Source organism: Chinchilla lanigera, unplaced genomic scaffold, assembly GCF_000276665.1.
Source record: "Chinchilla lanigera isolate Chin_1 unplaced genomic scaffold, ChiLan1.0 scaffold00057, whole genome shotgun sequence".
NCBI classification, from domain to species: domain Eukaryota; kingdom Metazoa; phylum Chordata; class Mammalia; order Rodentia; family Chinchillidae; genus Chinchilla; species Chinchilla lanigera.
Window position 1 is genome coordinate 3,345,598 of NW_004955458.1, and position 19,483 is coordinate 3,365,080.

The window sequence follows — 19,483 nt, forward strand, 5'->3', positions numbered from 1 at the left end:
TTTTTTGTCTTTTTGAGACAGTGTCTCGCTGTGCAGTTCAGGCCAGCCTTGAGCTCACTTTGTAGCCCAGGCTGGTCTCGAACTCACAAGGATCCTCCTGCCTCAGCCTCCCGAGTGCTGGGATTACAGGCGAGCGCCACCATGCACGGCCTCTTTTCACCTTTGCCTGTCTCAGCGTCTCAGGCAGAACAGAGGAGATGATGGAGGCATGCAGAGCTGCAGATTCAGGACAGAACCCAGGACTCCTGACTCACAGTCCAGACCTCTGACCTGCTTAAGTCGCCTCCCGAGTCCCAGCCTCCGGGTCTGCACCTGCAGCTCCCGCCGGCCCGCTCTCCACGCCACCGGCTGCTGAGAAATCCGAGGCTGAAACCAGATGCCAAGATTCTGCTTCTGACCTCCTCCGTCCAAATATTTGAGAAGTCACCTCACCCGCCAGAGGAGGAAGGAACAGAAAAGAGGAGAGACCAGCCACCCAAAATTAGCCTGGCTAAAAATAGTGGAGCAAGGGCAAGCAGAAAGCACACCAGAGCACTAGACCAGCCTAGTAAATATAGACAAGTAGGTTTCTCTAGAGGAGAACAGAGACCAGAATGTTGGATAAAAAGTAATAATACAGGGAAATGAGAAAACTATAGTGACCCAGAGAGGAGGCTTAACATCAAAAAAAAAAAAAAAACTGCCAGAAAACTTATTGTTGTGTCAAGAGCTTACAAAACAGTTAAATTAAAAACCAGTGCTCAGCTGGGTATGGTGGTGCATGCCTGTAATCCTAGCGCTCTGGAGGCTGAGGCAGGAGGATCATTGCAAGTTCAAAACCAGCTTGGGCTACAAAATGAGCTCCAAGCCAGCCTGAACTGCAGAGTGAGACCCTGTCTCAAAACAACCAAAAAAAAAAAAAAAAAAAAACCCGATGCTCAGCCAATGTGGTCTCAAAAACTGGTAACACCAGCACTCACGAGGCTGAAGCAGGAGGATCTCAAGTTCAAGGCCACCCTGGGCTACAAAGTCAGTTCAAGGCCAACATAAAGTACAGAGTGAGGCCCTGTTTCAAAAGTAAAAATAAAAATAAAAAGCAATGCTCAGATTAAGGATATGACTGAATTGCAAAATGCTTGCCTAGCAACTCCCAGTACCAGGGGGAAAAAAGCTAATACTGCATTGTCCCACTCATATAACGTTCTGAAAATGACAAAACTACAAAAAAAGACAAGATGTTGGTTGCCAGGTTTGCGGGGTACAAAGATAAAAGGATAGCATAGGGAAGCCCCTTCATGGTAATGAGCTCTGTATCTTGGCTATAGCAGTGTTTATCTGAATGTCTACAGGGGATAAAATTGCATAGTACAGCGCCGTGCATGGTGGTGCACACCTGTAATCCCAGCACTCGGGAGGCTGAGGCAGGAGGATCGTTTCGAGTTCGAGACCAGCCTGGGCTACAAAGTGAGCTCAAGGCCAGCCTGAACTGCACAGCAACACCCTGTCTCAAAAAAGACAAAAAAAAAAAAAAAAATGCATAGTACAATGGGGAATGGTGGTGCACACCTGTAATCCCGACACTTGGGAGGCTGAGGCAGGAGGATCGTGGAGAATTCAAGGCCAACCTGGACTACATAGTGAGTTCAAGGCCAGTCTGATCTACATGGCGAGACCCTGTCTCCAAAAAAAAGAGAGTACTGTGCGCCAGTGTCACGCTCCTAATTCCGATGCTGTCCTCCCAGTTACATGCCGTGTCCCTCCCCGTTGGAGGGAGCTGAATGAACAGCACAGAAGACCTCATGCACTATTTTTGCAATTTCCTCTGAGTCCGAAACTATTTCAAAACAATTTCAAAAATTAAAAATTGTGAAACATCCAGACCCAGAAAAGACTTTGGCCCCTGTCTTAGTGGAAACCGAGGCTCTCTGCAGCCCTTTCTCCCGCTCACACTTCCTTCCCCTCCCTCTGGAATCCCTAACTTCAGCTCCCCCAGATCGCCCCGTGTCCAGCTACGTCCTGCAGCTCACACAAGCAGCCGCTTCCACAACACCCACGCGAGGGTTCGCTTCTCTCCACCTCCTCTGGCAGAGGGGGCTCCAAGCGTGCACGCCCCAGGCTCAGGCTCTCACAGCCCCGCACACACAGCATGAAGACTTTCTCACCCCACCCACCTCTCCGGCACGGGACCCCTCCCGCCCACCTCTGAATTCTGGCTGTAGGCAGAGCCTGAACTGTGGGAGTGGCTGGGAGAGGAAGATAAATGCCACCGAAGGGCGTCCATGGGGAAATGGCCTGACCACTCTGGGCTTTGAGGATCCAAGAGAAACCCTTGAATGTCGAGGAGAGGATCGGGAGGTCATTTCCCACAGGGCGCCTTTTAGCCAGTCTTCAGGGCCCCTTTTCTCTGAGTCCTGGCTTCAGGCCAGCGTTTGGAACTTGGCCACGCCACAAACGGCCCCCTCCCTTGAAGCCTGGCCAGACTTCCCAGTGTGTGAAGCCTTCTCCACTCCCTTCACGGCTCCCACAGCCCTCGCCCACCCGCTAACAACTCAGCAGCTCCCAGCCCGCTGCTTGGCCCAGCCGCCGGTTTAGAGTTTGCTAATTGAAGCTCACTCTGAGAGAGACCTCAGCAGGGAAATGAGTGGATGAAAGAAGCCAGCGATGCCTTCATGCTTTCTAAAGGAAAATAATCTGGGTGGCCTTTTATTTCCTTTTTTTTATTTTTTCTTTTTTTCTTTTTTGTCTTTCTGAGATAAGCTCTATCAGTGCAGGCTGGCCTTGAGCTCACTTTGTAGCCCAGACTGGTCTTGAACTTGCAACGATCCTCCTGCTTCAGCCTCCCGAGTGCTGGGATGACAGGCGTGCGCCACCACGCCTGGCCTGGGCGGCCTGTGTAGGGAGAGGTGGGCAGAAAAGAAATCTCAGGGTTCAAGAGTCTCTGGATTTGCGTGAAACGTGTGCTCATCTCTATCAGAGGCAAGCGGAGCTGGCTTCAAAAGCCCCAGAAATTGAGGCTAGACAGTGAACAATGAGGGCCCAGGACAAGACTAGATGGAAGATGTCCCTGGAGAGACCAGCTAGAATCCCCAGATATAAACCACTGCCCAGCCCCAGGGAAAAGGATCGGCCAGGGTGTGGGAGAGGAGGGCAGGGCTGATGTCTGCAGATTCCGGGCAGACTCTGTGCCGATTGTGAAAATGTCAGGCGGGTGTGCCAAGGGGGTGAGGGCAGCACAGCGTGGGCCTGACACTGTCCTCCGGGGGCCCATTCCACTGCACACTCAGCCCTGAAGCCGCCAGCAGCACCCCCTCTCCATTTCACTTGCCCAGGGCGCCATCCGACAGCACCCAGCCAACACCTGCCCCACGCAGGTCTGGGAGTGAGGGCCAGGCTCTTCCAAGCGCCTGTTTTGCTTGCTCACTGTGGCTGGAAGCAGGGAGGGGAGGTCTGGGCCAAGCTGCCTGGTGACGCTCTCCCTCTTCCCGCTACTATTGATCACCCTTTCTCTGGAGCACGGCCTCTTCCCATAAGCTCCCCAGGCCAGGATTCCCTCCTGCTCATGCCCGCCCAGCGAGCAGGGCACAGGGAGGAGACGGAGCTGCCGTGGAACATGCTCCCTGGCCTCCCCTCCTGGGGTCTCTCCGTGGCTTCTGCAGTACAGAGGGGTTCTACTCAGGCTCTGGACTCAGCTCAAATTTGTATCTTAGCTCTACGACTTAGGGGCTCTATTGCCTAACTGCTCTGTATGTCAGGTGTGGTGGTGCATGGTTGTAATACCAGCACTTGGGAGGCTGAGGCTGGAGGATCTCCATGAGTTTGAGCCCCAGCCTGGGCTACATAGTGAGTTCAAAGCCAGTGTGAACTACATAGTGAGACCCTATCTCAAAAAGCAAAACAAAAACATTATTGTTTTAGAGACTAAATGAATTAAATCATCTAAAGTGCTTGACTGGAGCCAGAAATATAGCTCAGCAGCACAAGTGCCTGCCTGGCAAGCACAAGGTCCTGAGTTCAATTCCTGGTACCCAAAAAGTAAAATAAAAATAAAGTGCTTGACCTATTGTAAGCAACCAGAAAATGTTAGGAAAATGTTCACAATATGTATGTTAGCATATACATACACAGTCCAGCATTTTTATTTTTGTTTGTTTTGAGACAGGGTCTCGCTATGTAGTCCAGGCTGGCCTTGAACTCACTGTGTAGCCCAGGTTGAGCTCAAACTTGAGGCGATTCTCCTGCCTCAGCCTTCCAAGTGCTAGCGTTACACGTATGTGCCACCACACCTGAATTTAGGTTTTTGGGTCTGACTCTGTGTGTGGATAGTGCCTGGCGTCAAACCCAGGGCCTTGCGCATACGTACCAGGCAAGCACTCTACCACCTAGCTACACACCAGCCCAGGTTTAAAACTTGGCACTTCATGTTCTGCTTTCTGCTGCCACTTAACCACTTTATGTGGTTCCTCTCACTCATCCTTGATGGCTGTACCTCTCCCAGGATTTAGGTCACTATTTTACAAATAGATGAATGAACTACTTGACTGCTAATTCTCAGTTTTATTCAGAAAATTCAAGAGAATTTATCCCAACTCAATCAGCACTCAGCTCTCCTCCCTCTACCAGTAGATGTAAAGAAGTCAATTTCAACTATGAGCTGGGCATGGTGGTGCACACCGGTGATCCCAGCACTCAGAAGGCTGAGGCAGGAGGATCGCCACAAGTTTGAGGCCAATCTAGGCTACATAGTGAGATCAAGGCCAGCCTGAACTGCATAGTGAGACCTGTTTCTTTTCTTTCTTTTCTTTTTTTTTTTTTTTTTTAGTGAGACCCTGTTTCTAAAAACAAAACAAAAAATAAAAGAATATAAAAAATTCCAAAAATAAAATAAAAATCTCCACTATGCCATTGAAGACTCAAATGAGGAAATGCCAAGATGGGAAACAATCTTACACACAGTTTAGGCCAGTGACTGTCAGCCTCAGATGCACATTAAAATCACCTGAACAGCTTTTTATAAAATGCTGGTGTCCACGCTCCACCCCTCAGGGAATCTATCTCAATCTGGGGTCAAAACTTTGTTGGTTGGTTGGTTGGTTTGTAGACAGAGTCTCATTATATATAGTTCAGACTGGCCTTGAACTCACTATGTAGCCCAGTCTGGTTTCAAACTCTTGGTGAGCCGGGTGTGGTGGCACACACCTGAAATCCCAGTGCTCTGGAGGCTGAGGCAGGAGGATCGTTGTAAGTTCCAGACCAGCCTGGGCCACAAAGTCAGCTCAAGGCCAGCCTGAACTGCGTGGTGAGACCCTGTCTCAAAAAGATGAAAAAAAAAAAAAAAAAAAAAAACCTCCTGGTGATCCTCCTGCCTCAGCCTCCTGAGTGCTGGAATTACAGGTGTGTGCCACACCGCCTGGCCCAAAGCATTTTTAAAACCTCTCCCATGTGAATTTAGCCAGGGTTGAGAATTACTTTGAGCCTAATCTCCCTATTTTAGTAAAAAGAAAGGTAAAATCCATAATGGGTGAGCAAATTGCCCAAAGTTACTCAGCATGTTAGTGCAAGATGCACCTTCAACAGGGCATGGTGGCACATGCCTGTAATCCTAACACTTCACAGGCTGAGGCAGGAATATCCTGCAAGTTTGAGGCCAGCCTGGGCTACATAATGACACAGCAAATTCAAGGCCACCCTGAACTACTTAGCAGTCCATGTCTCAACCGCCCCCCCCAAAAAAAGACACACCAAAAACTGAGCACATTGGTATGCCTGCAGTTTCCGTTACTCGGGAGGCTGAGACAAGAGAATCATGAGCTTGAGGCCTGGTTAACAAAGCAAGACCTCCTTTAAAAGAAAAAAAAAAAGCACCAACAGACATCGTAGGAACAGCAATATGTTGATGACGTCTATAACTCTTTTGGCAGGGATTTCTCCTGGAAGCATTCTTCTGTAGTTCAGGGAGGCACTGTATAATTTATCTTTTACTTTGGCAGAAGCACTTAATGCTTCTGTTAAGACTAATTGGGTACGCATTCCCTGACCACAAAAGGACAGAGATGGAGTTGTACATTTACCCGTCACAGCTCACCAAATTGGCATGTACCAGAAAAGGCGCCCCTCTCCCAAACCACTATAGTTCAGTTTGTTAGTTACCCAGGTAGTAGTTCCCGTTCCAGATCCGGGTGCCCCCGTCTCTTAGAAACAGCTGGTCACTGTGATGCACATCGTATAAACCAGTCCCCTTTTGACAAGCCATTCTGCCTCTGTATTTTCTGCTTGTCTCATACAAGCCCTGGACCACCAGAGATCAGGGCCTGATGTTTGGGGAGTGATCCCGGTAGATGACGTAAATAAATCTGCCCCCAAGTCCTGGGTGTCGTTTCGGTGTTTCTGCTTGCCGTCGCAAGCAAAGCTCCCTAGAAGGCCCCCTGAGTGCCTAAAATGCTTTTCTACAGTGATCACCCGGAGCTGAGAGACCTGCTGGGGCGGTGAGACGAGAGCGCTGGGAAAGCATTCTCTTCCAGGGGGAGCGAGCGGGAATTACTGAGAACAGGCAGCACTGCCAGGAGGTAAGGCCAGAGAAGGAAAGAATTTCAATGAGCTCAGGGAGCCACCGCCAGAACAGAACTATGATGGACACCCTGGCAACACCAACCCTGCGAGGGTCTCAGAGCCACAGTGACGCTAACAGCTGGCTCTGCAATACGGGCACTGAAGAACACTAATCCCCGCCCTCAACTAAAAGCGAGCTCCCCAAAATAAAAAAGAGCCCACCCCCCACGGCGCCAAGCCCCTTGCTCCCAAAGATCTGCACACCCGGCCACCGCGCCGCTCTAGAAGGGGGCGGTCCCGGCCTCACGTGACGCGGCGGTCACGTGACCCGCCCAGAGCCGGTGCCTTCCGGTCCCGCAGCCGCGCCACCATGCTGTCCCGCCTGCTCAAGGAGCACCAGGCCAAGCAGAACGAACGCAAGGAGCTGCAGGGTGAGCGCAAAGCCGGGTCGGCCTCAACCCCGCTCCGCGGCCTAGCTTCGGTGCGGAGCCTGGACCTCGAGTGCCTGCCTAGAGCCGGAGAAGGGCGCGTGGGAGTGGGCAGCGCGGGTGAAGGAGCGGCCTCGGCGGCAGCTCTCTTGGAAACCCTGTGCGGCGGCCTCGGGACCTTCACTCTCCGGTCCCCTCGGCAACGCCCCCAACCCCCGCGCTCGGGCGGCGCCCTTGCCCCGCCCCTAGCCCCGGGACGCGGCGCCCATTGGTCAGGGCGCCGGCCCGGCGCGGGAAGCCCCGCCCCCTTGGAGGAGGGCGGGGCGGCTCTGTGCGGTGCTCCGGGACCCTGAGGCCGCGGAAGAGGGCGCGGGGTGCTTCTCCCCTCTCCCCAGACTGGGAGTCCCGGGGTTGCCCATCCTTTGACTAAAACAGTGGAGGAAGAGTGCCTGGAAGTCGGGAGACCCGGGCGCTGCCTCGGCCCTGGCGTCCCCGGAGCGAGTCTCTCCGGCCCGCAGGGTGCCGGCTTCCTCCTGGCGAAAGTGGAAGGGTGCTTTGCGTTCCGCGGGGACGCGTCGGCGCGGGCACTCCCGACTTAGCTGGGTGTTGTGGGAACGAGCGGGATAACAGTGGACGGGTGGGGAGGCTTTCGCTGCACCCCCTAAGACACCAAGGGTTCGCTCGCATGCTTTCCCTCCCTCCCCCAGAAAAGAGGAGGCGAGAAGCCATCGCTGCAGCGACCTGCCTGACGGAAGCGCTGGTGGACCACCTCAATGTGGGGTACGAGCCCCTGGCGACCCGTTACCCCACCCACCCACCTCGGGCTGGGACCGCTCATCCCCCTGCCCCACCCCGCCTCCCCGCCAGCCTCCTGGGGAGAGGCTTGAGTCAGCCCCAACCGCTCAGCCTAGGTGAGGAGGGGGCAGCTGCCGCGGTTAGAGCAGCAGCCAGATGCGCCCCGCCCCGCGAGGTTCCCGGCACGGAACCGATGCCATCTGCCCGCCTCCCGTCCCCTTCCCGGTCCAGCTGTCGCTGGGGCAGAGGGGAGAACCCCCTCCTTCACGGTTTGCCACACTCCTGTCCCCCCCGCCAAGCCAGGAGAACAGCTGGCAGGAAAGAGAGGGCGCAGCTGGTATGGGTGAGAGTAGAACCTGTGCCAGGAGCAAGGGCAGCGCCAGGCTGTCTCTTGGCTTCTCTGTGGGCCTCCAGAGGCCACCCCCTGCCCCAGCCGTAAATGAGAATGCCAGGAACAGCCCAAGATTTTTTTTTTTTTTTAATGTACCGGGAATCGAACTCATGACCTCGTGCGTGCCAGGCAGGTGCTGTGCCTCTGAGCTACATCCCCGGCCCCAGCCCAAGATTTAGGAAGCAACAGAGCGGGTCGTCCCTGGACTCTGTGACTCAGCAGAGAGCAGAGATGACGCTTTGGGGGGCTGGTGAAGAAAGGGGCAGTGTGGTGCCTTCCACCCGGGCCAGTGGGACGGCCTGGCGGTAACCAGAGACTGAGTCATCCGAGGGAGTCACGCCGGGACTAGGGTCATCTTCATTACTCATCCAGAGGAAAACTGCGGGAAGTAAAGGCTGCGGTTGGGGACCTGGGAGACCCCACCCCCTGCACGGGTGCCCCCTGGACTCTGCTGTGCCACTGTCTGTGGGGCTGGCTCAGGCTTCTCCCTCTTCTCTTCCTTTGCTGGAGGCTACCCCGCTTTCGGCGCAGAGGGCAGCTAAGGCAATGCCAGATTAGAAAGGGTTTTGTGTGGCTGCCCACAGCTCTTTTTATTCGCCGGGAAGGAAAACAAAGGCTCGGTCTATCCCGGCCCTGGTCAGGTGTCCTCTCAGCCCCTTCCCAGCCCCTTGCCTCCCTCAGCCCCCGCACATTCCAGGGGCTGGGGCCACCGGATGTGGAGTGTCCCAGCTGACCTAGAGCTTTGGGCTGGGGCGGGGAGTGGGGTGGTTCATGGGCCAATAAGGCAGAACAATTATTATGGGAGAGGGAGATGCCCGAAAGCCGGGTGGGGGACTGAGGATACCACCCATGCGGCCGCAGTGGTAGGAGCAGCTGGCACTTTGATTGAGGAGAGGGGCAGAGGGAGGGAGGTTGTGTGTTGCTCATCCGTGTGGGCAGGCCAAAGGACAAGCACTGGGACAGAGCCAGGAGGCAACCCCTGGGACAGCCTCTCCTGACCCAGGGTTTCTGGGGAAGGGGTTTGCCCCACCCATCCCACCCCAGATTCAAGGAGGGCCTAACTTCCCTTCCCCTCCCTGCACGGATCCCTGACTTTGCAATCACTGCCAGATGTGTCCTCGCGGCAGGATTTTCCCAGCTCCACCACACCTCCTTTTCCCTCCCAGTTTCCTCCTCTGGGATGTCCCAGGTTAAACTCCCCTCCCGCCCAGCTTCGAGAACTCCTTTGGGGGATAAGGGAGGGGATGTTTCCAGCCAGCTCTCCACTTGGCTCTCCTGGGAATCATGGGAGTGGAGGAAGGAGCTGGCTTCATTTGCATGTATACTGGTAATTTGCATCACCTCCTAGAAGGGCCAGAATCAGTTTTACCAGCCCTGACTCCTGGCTGGCTTCCCTGTACTGCGAGGGAATTTAGTCCTGGAGACCAAGCCCCCCCACCCATGGCCTGAGCTGACCTCCTCCCTCCTCCAATCCTAGCGTGGCCCAGGCCTACATGAACCAAAGAAAGCTGGACCATGAAGTGAAGACCCTGCAGGTCCAAGCTGCCCAGTTTGCCAAGCAGACAGGCCAGTGGATCGGGATGGTGGAGAGCTTCAACCAGGCGCTCAAGGTGGGCCACCTCCCACAGCCCTGCTCTCATCTGAGCTCCCGTTGGCTCCCTCAGGCTTTGGATAAGAAGGAAGGGGGAATGGTCCCAAGTACCCCATCTCAGGCCCCAGTGTCAGAAGCCAAAGAAAAAAAGACAAGCTGTGTGTGGGGCTTAGCTCCGTGGTGGGGCACACGCTTGCTTGTGCAGAGCCCTGGGTTTCGTCCCCAGCACCGCTACAACCACAACAACAAAAATGTGTGGCCGGGCGTGGTGGCGCACACCTATAATCCTAGCACTCGGGAGGCTGAGGCAGGAGGACTGTCGCGAGTTCGAGGCCAGCCTGAGCTGCAAAGTGAGCTCAAGGCCAGCCTGAACTGCATAGCGAGACCCTGTCTCAAAAAGACAAAAAAGAAAGTGCTTGGATCTTGTCCAACTTGAGGTGGCACACACCTGTGATCACAGCTACTCAGGAAACCGAGGCAGTAGGGTCGCTTGAGCTTAGGAGTTTGAGGCCAGACTGGACAACCTATCAAGACCCGCAAAAAAAAAAAAAAAAAACACCCCCATCTCAAAAAGATAAATAACGTTAAAATTTGTGGATCCAAGAAAGGCCCTTTCCGGGAGATAGAAGAAAAGTGTTCCCCAGACTGGGAGTCACTCTCCATCCATCCATCCTGATTCCTGGGCTCCAACCCCTCTCACCCCTCCCAGGAAATCGGAGATGTGGAGAACTGGGCCCGCAGCATCGAGCTGGACATGCGCACCATCGCCACGGCCCTGGAGTACGTCTACAAGGGGCAGCTGCAGTCCGCCCCCTCCTAGCCCCTGCGCCCGCCCCTCCCCTCGCGGCAGGGGCAGGAGGGAGACTGATGGGTCGTGAATAAAAGAGCGTCCGTTTCTGTGTGGCGTGTTTCAGGGAGCTGCCGGCTTCCATGTGTGGGTGGGAGTGGGGGTTCCAGAAGCGTTTCCCCCAACTTTTACTGTCCCAGCTTCCTCGCCTCCTCAGACCTGGTGCAGGCGCCTGTTGGGTAGGCAGAGGGTGAAGCTACCCGCATGTCCCCAGAGAAGGTCCTCGTGGCCCCCATGCCCAATTTCCCAGTTCTGGGCGTCAGTGTCCTGCAGAGGAGAAAGAGGCAAGCGGCAGGCTTGGTCCCCGCGCTGGCTGGCCGCCCCGCCGCGTGCTCGCGGCCTCTCCCGGGCTGGCACTAAGCGGTGTCATGTGTCTGGGCTGGGCGGGAGATTAATCCTTGGGGGCATTTCAGGGCTAAGAAGAGAAAGAAGTGACAGGTCCAAGACCGCCCACAGAGGAGGGCAGCTGCCATCCTCGACAGCTCCGCCCCCGGGAGGCGACGGCGGGGATAGTGAGGAGCCCAGACTGAAAGGCAGCCCAACAGGGGCCTGTGCAGATCTGGCCTCTGCCGAGCCCTGGCTTCAGCCTCCCTGGCTCCTCCTCTGCGGCCCTCCCCACCCCACCCTGCATACACTTAACACTCCTGGCGCCTGAGTCCACCCGCTCCGGGCTTCGGCCTTTGCTACCGCTAGCGTGGGAGCCCGGGAAGACCGGGAGCAAAGCCAAAGCAGCAGCTTCCTAAGTGGTAATATCTGCCTGCTTTCCCCAGCGGAGGTAAGCGGAACCCCGGGAGCGGAGGGTGTGGGGAGAGCGTAGCTGGATGTGACTTGTGCTGATAACCGAAGGCTTTGGGCTGTGGACCTGTGTGGTCACACACTGTGCTCTCCGTGAGCCACAGCCCAGAGGCAGCCGGACCTGCTGCAGGAGAAACCAAGTTCAGAGATGCAGGGAGGTAACCCGGCACCACACAGCAAGTTTGGGGCCATAGGGACCGAAAGGCAGTGGTGCTGGTTCTATATGTAGCTCCAAAACTAAGGCTGCAGTCACACTCAGAGGATTCTGGTGTCCCTAGCTTAGTAAAAGAAAGTGTGAGCCGGGCGTGGTAGCGCACGCCTGTGATCCCAGCACTTGGGAGGCTGAGGCAGGAGGATCATTGGGAGTTCAAGACCAGCCTGGGCTACAAAGTGAGCTCAAGGCCAGCCTGAGCTGCATAGTGAGACCTTCTCTCAAAAAAAAAAGAAAAGAAAAGAAAAAAAGAAAGTGTGACGGCAAACCAGAAGACCTTTCCCCTCCGAGACAGCACGTTCGCACACAGGACCCAGCTCACTGGTTTGGCTGCAGTAGCCACAAATACAGGGGTGTCCCTGGGCCTTTGTTTTGCACAGTTAGCTACAGTTTGCCAGTAATCTGCCAAGCAGGTAATTTCTCGATCTGCTCACACCAGGCTCTTTGGCTGGAGGACTAGTAGCTTGGTCTGAAGGGCCGGAGTAAACAGGAGCTTTCCTGCCCAGCCTGGGCTGCCCCCTGCAGGTCGCCTGGGCGCAGCCATGTGGCCGCCTCTGCTGCTGGGTGCCTTGCTCTGGGCCGTGCTGTGGCTGCTCAGAGACCGGCGGAGACTTCCCGCCAGCAGCGCCTTCGTCTTCATCACCGGCTGCGACTCAGGCTTCGGGCGCCTGCTGGCCCTGAGGCTGGACCAGAGGGGCTTCCGCGTCCTGGCCGGCTGCCTGACCCCGTCTGGGGCAGAGGGACTACAGCAGGTGGCCTCTTCCCGCCTCCACACCACGCTGCTGGACGTCACTGATCCCCAGAGCGTCCAGCAGGCGGCCCGGTGGGTGGAGACGCACGTCCAGGGAGCAGGTAAGTGGCAGAGCCACCAGGACGTGGTGTGAGGTGCTCCTGACCCCCACGGGAGCCCGGCAGCTGCTGCAGAGGCTGTGGGAAGCTGGAGCACAGTGGGGAGCAGCAGGAGGGAGAAGATGGGGCGGCCGCTGCCCCCCACCTGTCTCACCTCCCCACAGGGCTTTTTGGTCTGGTGAATAATGCCGGCGTGGCGGGCGTCATCGGGCCCACGCCCTGGCTGACGCAGGAAGACTTCCATCAGGTGCTGAATGTGAACACCCTGGGTCCCATCCGGGTCACCCTTGCCCTGCTGCCCCTGCTGCAGCAGGCCCAGGGCCGAGTGGTCAACATCACCAGCGTCCTGGGTCGCCTCGCAGCCAGTGGCGGAGGTTACTGTGTCTCCAAGTTCGGCCTGGAGGCTTTCTCTGATAGTCTAAGGTGAGGGGTCATGCGGCTCCGGGCCCCAAGCCCAAGTGGAAGCCCGCTCAACAAATCAAAGTGCACCTGCCCAGGGCAGATCAGCAAAGATGATTACGACAGGGTAGAGGGAAATTTACGAGAAGATAGTTTTTTGATTTGGGGGATTTTTGTCATCTATTGACACAGCATCTTACTATGTAGTTTAGGCTGATCTTGAACTGTGGCAATTCTCCTGCCTCAGCCTCCTGGAATTATAGGCATACAACACCACACCTGGCTCCAGCTTTCTCTCTTAAGAGTTTTGTGACCTTAAGCAGTTTATTTCTCTCTTGTTTTCTTCATCTGTTAAATCAGAATAAGAAGGCCTGCCTGGTAAGTACTGGCAGTGAAATGAGGTATGTGTAAGAACCCAACAGTGGTTAGCACATAGTAAATGCTCAAAAAAGCCTGCTATCATTATTAATAAGGGAAAAAATATTTATACTGAGAGGTGGGCCTGGTAATGCACACCTGTAATTCCCGCTCTCTGGAAGGATAAGCCAGAAGGGTCACAAGTTCCAGTTGAGCCTGAGCATTTAGCAAGACCCTGTTTTAAAATTTAAAAAAAAAAAAAGTTTTAAGACGAAAGCTGTTAGAGGTGTAGCTTAGTGCAAAAAAAAAAAACCCAACCAAACAAAAATAAAGCCATGGCTGGGCATGGTGGTGCACACCTGTAATCTCAGCATGCCAGAGGCTGAGGCAGGAGGATCGTTGCGGGTTTGAGACCAGCCTGGGCTACAAAGTGAGCTCAAGGCCAGCCTGAACTGCATAGCAAGACTTGGTCTCAAAAAGACAAAAAAAAAAAAAAAAAAAAAAAAAAAAAAAAAAAAAAAAAAGAAAGAAAGAAAGAAAGAAAAAACAGAGCTAGGCATGATGGCACATACCTATAATCCCAACATCCCAGCATTTTGGGAGGCTGAGGCAAGAGGATCATGAGTTCAAGGCCAGCCTGAACTACAAAGCAAGACACTATCTCAAAAAATCAGAACACAAACAACAAAAGTCCATCATAATATTAGTGGGCAAGTAGCTTTCTGAAGCATTTTCTCACTTAATCTTCCCAACAGCCAACGTACCCCTGGTTAGCGGCAGCGCTGGGACTTAGCCCGGGTCCAAGTGCTGTGGAGCCCGCTATTTTCCCACCCTTGTCTTTTAGCAATCATGTTCGGAACTGCATGACAGCAAACAGGAGTCTTGATAGGACAAGAGGGGAACGGCAGGACCTGAATTTGGTGCAGCTCAGGCCGTCCAACCTAAGCCCAGGCTTCCACAATGTCCTCCACACCCTCACTTAGCCGATAACCTCACCATCTCCTTGTCCTACCCTGCCTCTAGCTTCCCAAGGGGCACCATGCTGCACGTAGTTCACACCCGGATCTCCATATCTGAGCCAGACCAGTAGCAAGTGTCCCTGCCACCCCTGTAAGAGCCCCCCCACTCCAGCTAAGGCCACTCTAGACCCTTCCTGCCTAGCACTCAGGACTCAGTCCTGTTTGGGGATCTGGGAAATGGGCCTATTCTAAATCAAGAACTGGAAAACTGCATTTTTGAGGCCAGATCCTACCAGCTACCTTCAAGCTAATAATGATTTTTTTTTTTTTTTTTTGAGATAAGGCCTATCTAGGTAATCCAGGCTTGTCTTGAACTTGTAGCAATCCTCCTGCCTCTATCTCTGGAGTGCTGGGATTATGGGCATATGAAACCACAGCTGCCCCCCCCCCATTTTTACATTTTTAAATAGTTACATTGTAAATGGTTGTATAAGAACCTAGCCAGGTGTGGTGGCACAAGCCTGTAGTCCCAGCACTTGGGAGGCTGAGGCAGGCAGATCTCAGAGAGTTCAAGGCCCACTTGGGCTACCTAGTGAGTTCAAAGGTTGCCTGAACTACATAGCAAGATTTTGTCTCAAAAAGAACCTAGGGGCTGGGGATTTAGCTCAGCGGCACAGAGCCTACTTGGCAAGCACAAGGTCGTGAGTTCGCTTCCCAGTACCAGAAGAAAACAAAAAAAAAAAAAAAAGAACCTAATATTTCTTGGCATGCTGTCAGGCCCTCTTTTAAAAAAAAAAAAGTTTGGCCCTTGCTTGGCTAAATCACAGAATATACAGGAGCCAGACATGAAGGGCACACCTACAATCCAAGGCTAAAGCATGAGGATGAAGAGTTCAAGGCCAACCTGGGGTATATAACGAGACCCCATCAAAAAAAGAAAAATGATCTCCCTCTGGGTGGGGATGTGCAGCTCAGTGGGAGAGCACCTGCCAAGCCTGCAGGGGCTGGATTTGGTCCCAGTGCCAGCAGAGAAAGCACTGTGTATTTCCCCCCTCGCCCACTTGGCCCTAGTGCCAGGGCTAGGGCAGTGTCCCTGTCAGGGCTCCCGCATGCCCTGTCCCTGATTCCCCGTTCACGTCCCTGAGAGGCCACTCCTTACTGGCACGGGGCGAGAACGCAGCAACCCCTTTGCCCACACTCCAGGCGGGACGTGGCTCCTTTCGGGGTTCGCGTCTCCATCGTGGAGCCGGGCTTCTTCCGTACCCCGGTGACCAGCCTGCGGAGTCTGGAGAGCGCCCTGCAGGCCTGCTGGGCCCGGCTGCCTCCAGCCACGCGGGCCCGCTACGGGGACGCCTTCCTCTCCGCCTGTGAGTAGCCGGGCCAGCCCGGGGCGCGAGGGACATGAGCCAGAGGCCGGTCCACGTCAGCCTCCCGGGCAGAGGGCAGGGGCGGAGGGAGCACCAGAGAGAGCGCCGCGGCCGAGGAGCCTGCCAAGTCCCCCAACAGGGGCGGGAACTGAGGAGCCCGGTCATCTGCGGCCAACAGTGGGGCCCAGGACGGGCTGGGCCGGGGCGGGGACCCTCACTGCACCACCCTGGGGCTGCAGACCTCGGAGTGCAGCGGCGCATCATGAACGCGATCTGCGACCCGGACCTAACCAAGGTGAGCCGATGCGTGGAGCACGCGCTGACCGCTCGCCACCCCCGCACCCGCTACAGCCCGGGCTGGGACGCCAAGCTGCTCTGGCTGCCCGCCTCCTACCTGCCGGCCGGCCTCGTGGACACCGCGCTCACCTGGCTCCTCCCTAAGCCTGCGCAGTCCGTGTGCTGAGCCCAGCTTCCCGGCAAGACCGTTTTCCCAAGGGTTAGGATTTTTATTCCTGTCCCCACCCTGCTCTGCCTGCTACATGGCACAAAATAGGCGTTCAAAATAAATGTATTTTAAAACAAAAGTGGACGAAAATGAGGGTGCTCACTTGGAGACTGACCCCACCTAAGTGCTAACTACCCCAAGTTATTTAACCGGCCAAGGACTCCAGCCCGTTGAGTACCTGCAGGACAGCTAGTAACCACTGGGGGGCTTGCGTTTATGCACGGTCTTCAACTGCACTCGCAGGAGTGGCCACAAGAGGGCACTTTCCCCTTATTTTCTGCGAGAGGTAGTTACAATTCTACTTGTAGTGGAAATAGCCTTATTTTTTGCGGTGGGGAGGGGAGATGATGAGTCAGCACCAGATGGGGCTCGTAGAAGAAAAAGCAATACTCAGATTCTCCTACTACTTAAAAATGAGAAGCCAGGCATGGTGGTGCACTCCCGTAACCCCAGCCCGCAGGAAGCTGAGGCAGGAGGATTGCCATAAATTCAAGATCAGTCTAAGCTACTGTGAGACCGTCACAAGAAAAAAAAAAAAAAAGCATGAGAAACACTAGCCATTCGAGCCTCCAGTGGCCTTACCACCTCTTTACAAGAGTGGCGCAGGAGGGAGGGTGAAGGGCATGTCTTTGTGGGCCAGACTCCCCAGGCAGGAGCATTACAGGAAAGCCCTCTGACTGATGCAGATGGCAGAGGGGAGGGGACCACAGCCTCCTCTGGATCCCCCCTCTCCCACCGCCAGCCCAGCCAACACCTTCTGCAAAATCCTCCTTTCCCCACACGTCCCCAAACAGGCCTGCCTTCCCCAGGGGCACACACCGCAGAGTGCCAGGGGACAGGGACACAGGAAGCAGAGGGGTCTAAGAGCTGCAGAGACAAGGGAGGCCATCACTCTTTTCGGTCTGAAAAAATAATCCGTTTAATTGAAAAAACCCGGGATACTACTCTACTCCCCTAGATGAGGGGGCTGGGAGGCCAGACCCCTACATCACTTCATAGCCACTGCGGATGCTCTTCACAAGACAGCAGGCAAAGACGATGCCCAGGACCTGGAAGGAAAGGCGGGCGGAGAGCGAAGGAATGGAGGGCAGGCTCCCTGGAAGCCCGCACACACCCAGGGCTGCCCCGGCCAGCACCACCGTTCATCACCCTCCTCGCTCGGGCCCCTCCTGCCCAGACACCCCGGGCCTTGCCCAGGGCCCCTCTCACCTCCACAAAAGCAATGCCCAGGGCTGCTGCAGCCACCAGCAACACGTTTTTTCTCAGCCAGCTCCCAATCTTCTCCACGCAGCCCTGGAGGGAGGCGGAAAACACACCACAAGCAGCCTGAGAAACCCACCGCCTTCCCGGCCACCCCTGCACCCCAGACCCCACCTCAGCCCTGACCGTCCGCTGCCACCCAGGTCTGTCTCGCCTCCGCAACACGCCCGGGTTTCCCGAGCCCCGCACTGCCTGTCTTCCTACCTTGGTGTGGAGGGACTGCGGCTTGAAGTCCATGCCACAGCCCACGGTGACGTTGGCACAGCAGGAGTCGGGGACCCGGTCCTTGCCCATGCCGGGGATGCTCTCCCAGTCTGAGTAGTTAGCGGCCCCGCAGCACTCAAACTGGGGGAGTGGAGAGACAGGAGGGAAAGTCGCCGAGTGACACCCCACTCACAAGGTGGAGGTGAGGCTCTTTCCCCGCCGCACCCCTGCTCCCCATGCTGCTGCTCACTTTCGTCTGCAGCTGGTCCAGGAACGCAGCCGTATCGTTGTTTTTGGGGTAATTGCGCATCTGCTGCTGGAAGTCCTTACTGAACTCCGCTCTCACCTGAGAACAGAAAGAACAGTGTTGAGGGCAAAGTCAGGTACCTGGGTCCCTGAGCAGCCAGAGGCAGGGCGCTCCCGACCGACTCCCCGCCTACCTTGTCTCTAAGAACGTAGCCGGCGATGGCGATGGCCACCTCCACGAGCATGATGAGAGACAGGAAAATGGCAAACTGCAGGAGCAAAGGCAAGGAGTCAGGTCCGCCCTAGCCTAAGTGCCCGGCGCGCTCCCGGGGCTGGGCCTCACCCACCCGCCTCGCCGCCCTGGTACAGCAGTGCCCTCTGGCAGCCCCAGCACTCACGGTGATCATGAGACAGTAGTTCTCCTTGCAGGCTCCGCAGCAGCCTAGGAAGGCCACCAGGAAGAGGAAGGCACCCACTGCGATGATGATCACGGGCAACAGGCTGCCGGGAGTAGCAGCCCCGTGGCTCATGGTCCCGCTCAGGATCGGCTTGACCACTATCCCCACGGCGATCAGCCCCACGGCGCAGGCCTAAAGGCAAGGCAGGGGAAGGTTAGGCCCGAGCCAGCCCAGCAGCCGTCCTCATTGGCCGGCCAGCACACCGAGGTCACAGACCCGACCCCGGCCAGGGCAGATTCCCACTCCGGGAAACTTTTCAAAGCCGTGAGGGGGCCCTTGTCCCATCCTTGCCCTGAGTGAAGGCCAGGCGTGGTTCTAGGGTCAGTGATGGCGAGCCTTTCACAGACAAGGGCCTAAACTGCAGTGCAAAACCCACTTATTTACCTCAAAAGGCCGATAAATAAAGTGGAACCACAGCAGAACACTGAGGTTTTACTTTAGAAGAACTACTCAGACATTAACATCTTTTGTTTTAAAACAAAAACAGTGGCTGGGGATTTAGCTCAGAGGCACAGCGCCTGCCTGGCAAGCGCGAGGTCGTGAGTTCGATTCTCGGAACCGGAAAAAAAAAACCCAAAAAACAAAAAACAAGCAGGGCAGCGCAAGCCTGTAATCCAGCACTCAGGAGGCTGCGGCAGGAGGCTCATTGTGAGTTCAAAACCAGCCTGGGCTACAAAGTGAGCTCAAGGCCAGCCTGGACTGCAAGCGAGACTGTCTCAAAAAGGCAAAAGAAAAAAAGAAAAAAACAAGTAGCAGAAGAGCCACAGGTTCTCCACCACGGGAGACACTGGGGGACAAGGGGTTGGGAGCCCCGCCTTCCCCGGGGCAGCTTTCTGCGCAGGGGTGGACCCGAGGGAAGAAAGGAGGAGCGCACAGAAAGCTGACCCCAAGGCACATATTCCTGACCCACAGTAGTCCTGCCCTGTGGCCTCCGGGAATCCCGGCTCGGTCCACCCGGACGGCCTGCCCCCTCCCCCGGCCTCCGGTGACTAAGATCCTCGGGCGAGGAGGAGGCGGAGGAGGAAGGGCGAGAGTGTCCAGCCCTCCGTGGACAAACAGCAGCCTCCCGGGCCGGGCGGCCGGGAGCTAAATTAAGGTGGCCAGCGCCGCCCTCCCGGGCAGCCGGCGGGCGCGGGGAGCGGGCGGGGGTTCGGACGCGCCGCGGAGGAAGCCTCGGCTGATAGCATCGGGCCGTTGGGTGGTTGCCCCACTGCCGCGTATCACAAGTGGTTGGGTCACCAGACAGGAAGGGCCGGGAGGCGGGGGGCGGCGCGCGGCCAGCCGGGCCATTCGGGG

The 19,483-nt window shown here is 55.8% G+C and overlaps 3 protein-coding genes across 5 annotated transcripts; 2 read left to right on the forward strand and 1 right to left on the reverse strand.

The window, feature by feature from the left end:
* Nucleotides 1-6,844: 6,844 nt before the first annotated feature.
* On the forward strand, nt 6,845-10,627 carry Bloc1s1 (biogenesis of lysosomal organelles complex-1, subunit 1). The gene is made up of 4 exons (XM_005397258.2): nt 6,845-6,956; nt 7,661-7,733; nt 9,617-9,749; nt 10,440-10,627. The coding sequence occupies exons 1-4, from the start codon at nt 6,896-6,898 to the stop codon at nt 10,548-10,550; spliced, it is 378 nt and encodes a 125-aa protein (XP_005397315.1). The 5' UTR covers nt 6,845-6,895; the 3' UTR covers nt 10,551-10,627.
* Nucleotides 10,628-10,726: 99 nt separating this feature from the next.
* On the forward strand, nt 10,727-16,104 carry Rdh5 (retinol dehydrogenase 5 (11-cis/9-cis)). 3 transcript variants are annotated; one of them, XM_005397257.2, is made up of 5 exons: nt 10,727-11,352; nt 12,090-12,435; nt 12,597-12,855; nt 15,351-15,514; nt 15,866-16,104. In XM_005397257.2, the coding sequence occupies exons 2-5, from the start codon at nt 12,126-12,128 to the stop codon at nt 16,078-16,080; spliced, it is 948 nt and encodes a 315-aa protein (XP_005397314.1). In that variant the 5' UTR covers nt 10,727-11,352; nt 12,090-12,125; the 3' UTR covers nt 16,081-16,104. The 3 variants fall into 3 exon arrangements, with proteins under 3 accessions (XP_005397314.1, XP_005397313.1, XP_005397312.1); XM_005397256.2 differs by having other exon boundaries at nt 15,754-16,076; XM_005397255.2 differs by having other exon boundaries at nt 15,693-16,057.
* An 809-nt stretch (nt 16,105-16,913) lies between these two features.
* Nucleotides 16,914-18,319, reverse strand: Cd63 (CD63 molecule; the record flags this gene model as incomplete). Its single annotated transcript, XM_013520969.1, is given in 6 exon segments — nt 16,914-17,068; nt 17,229-17,312; nt 17,484-17,624; nt 17,734-17,829; nt 17,924-17,998; nt 18,128-18,319. Coding segments are annotated over 6 exon segments (654 nt in total), but the record flags the coding sequence as incomplete, so codon positions are not given.
* Between the last annotated feature and the right edge of the window lie 1,164 nt (nt 18,320-19,483).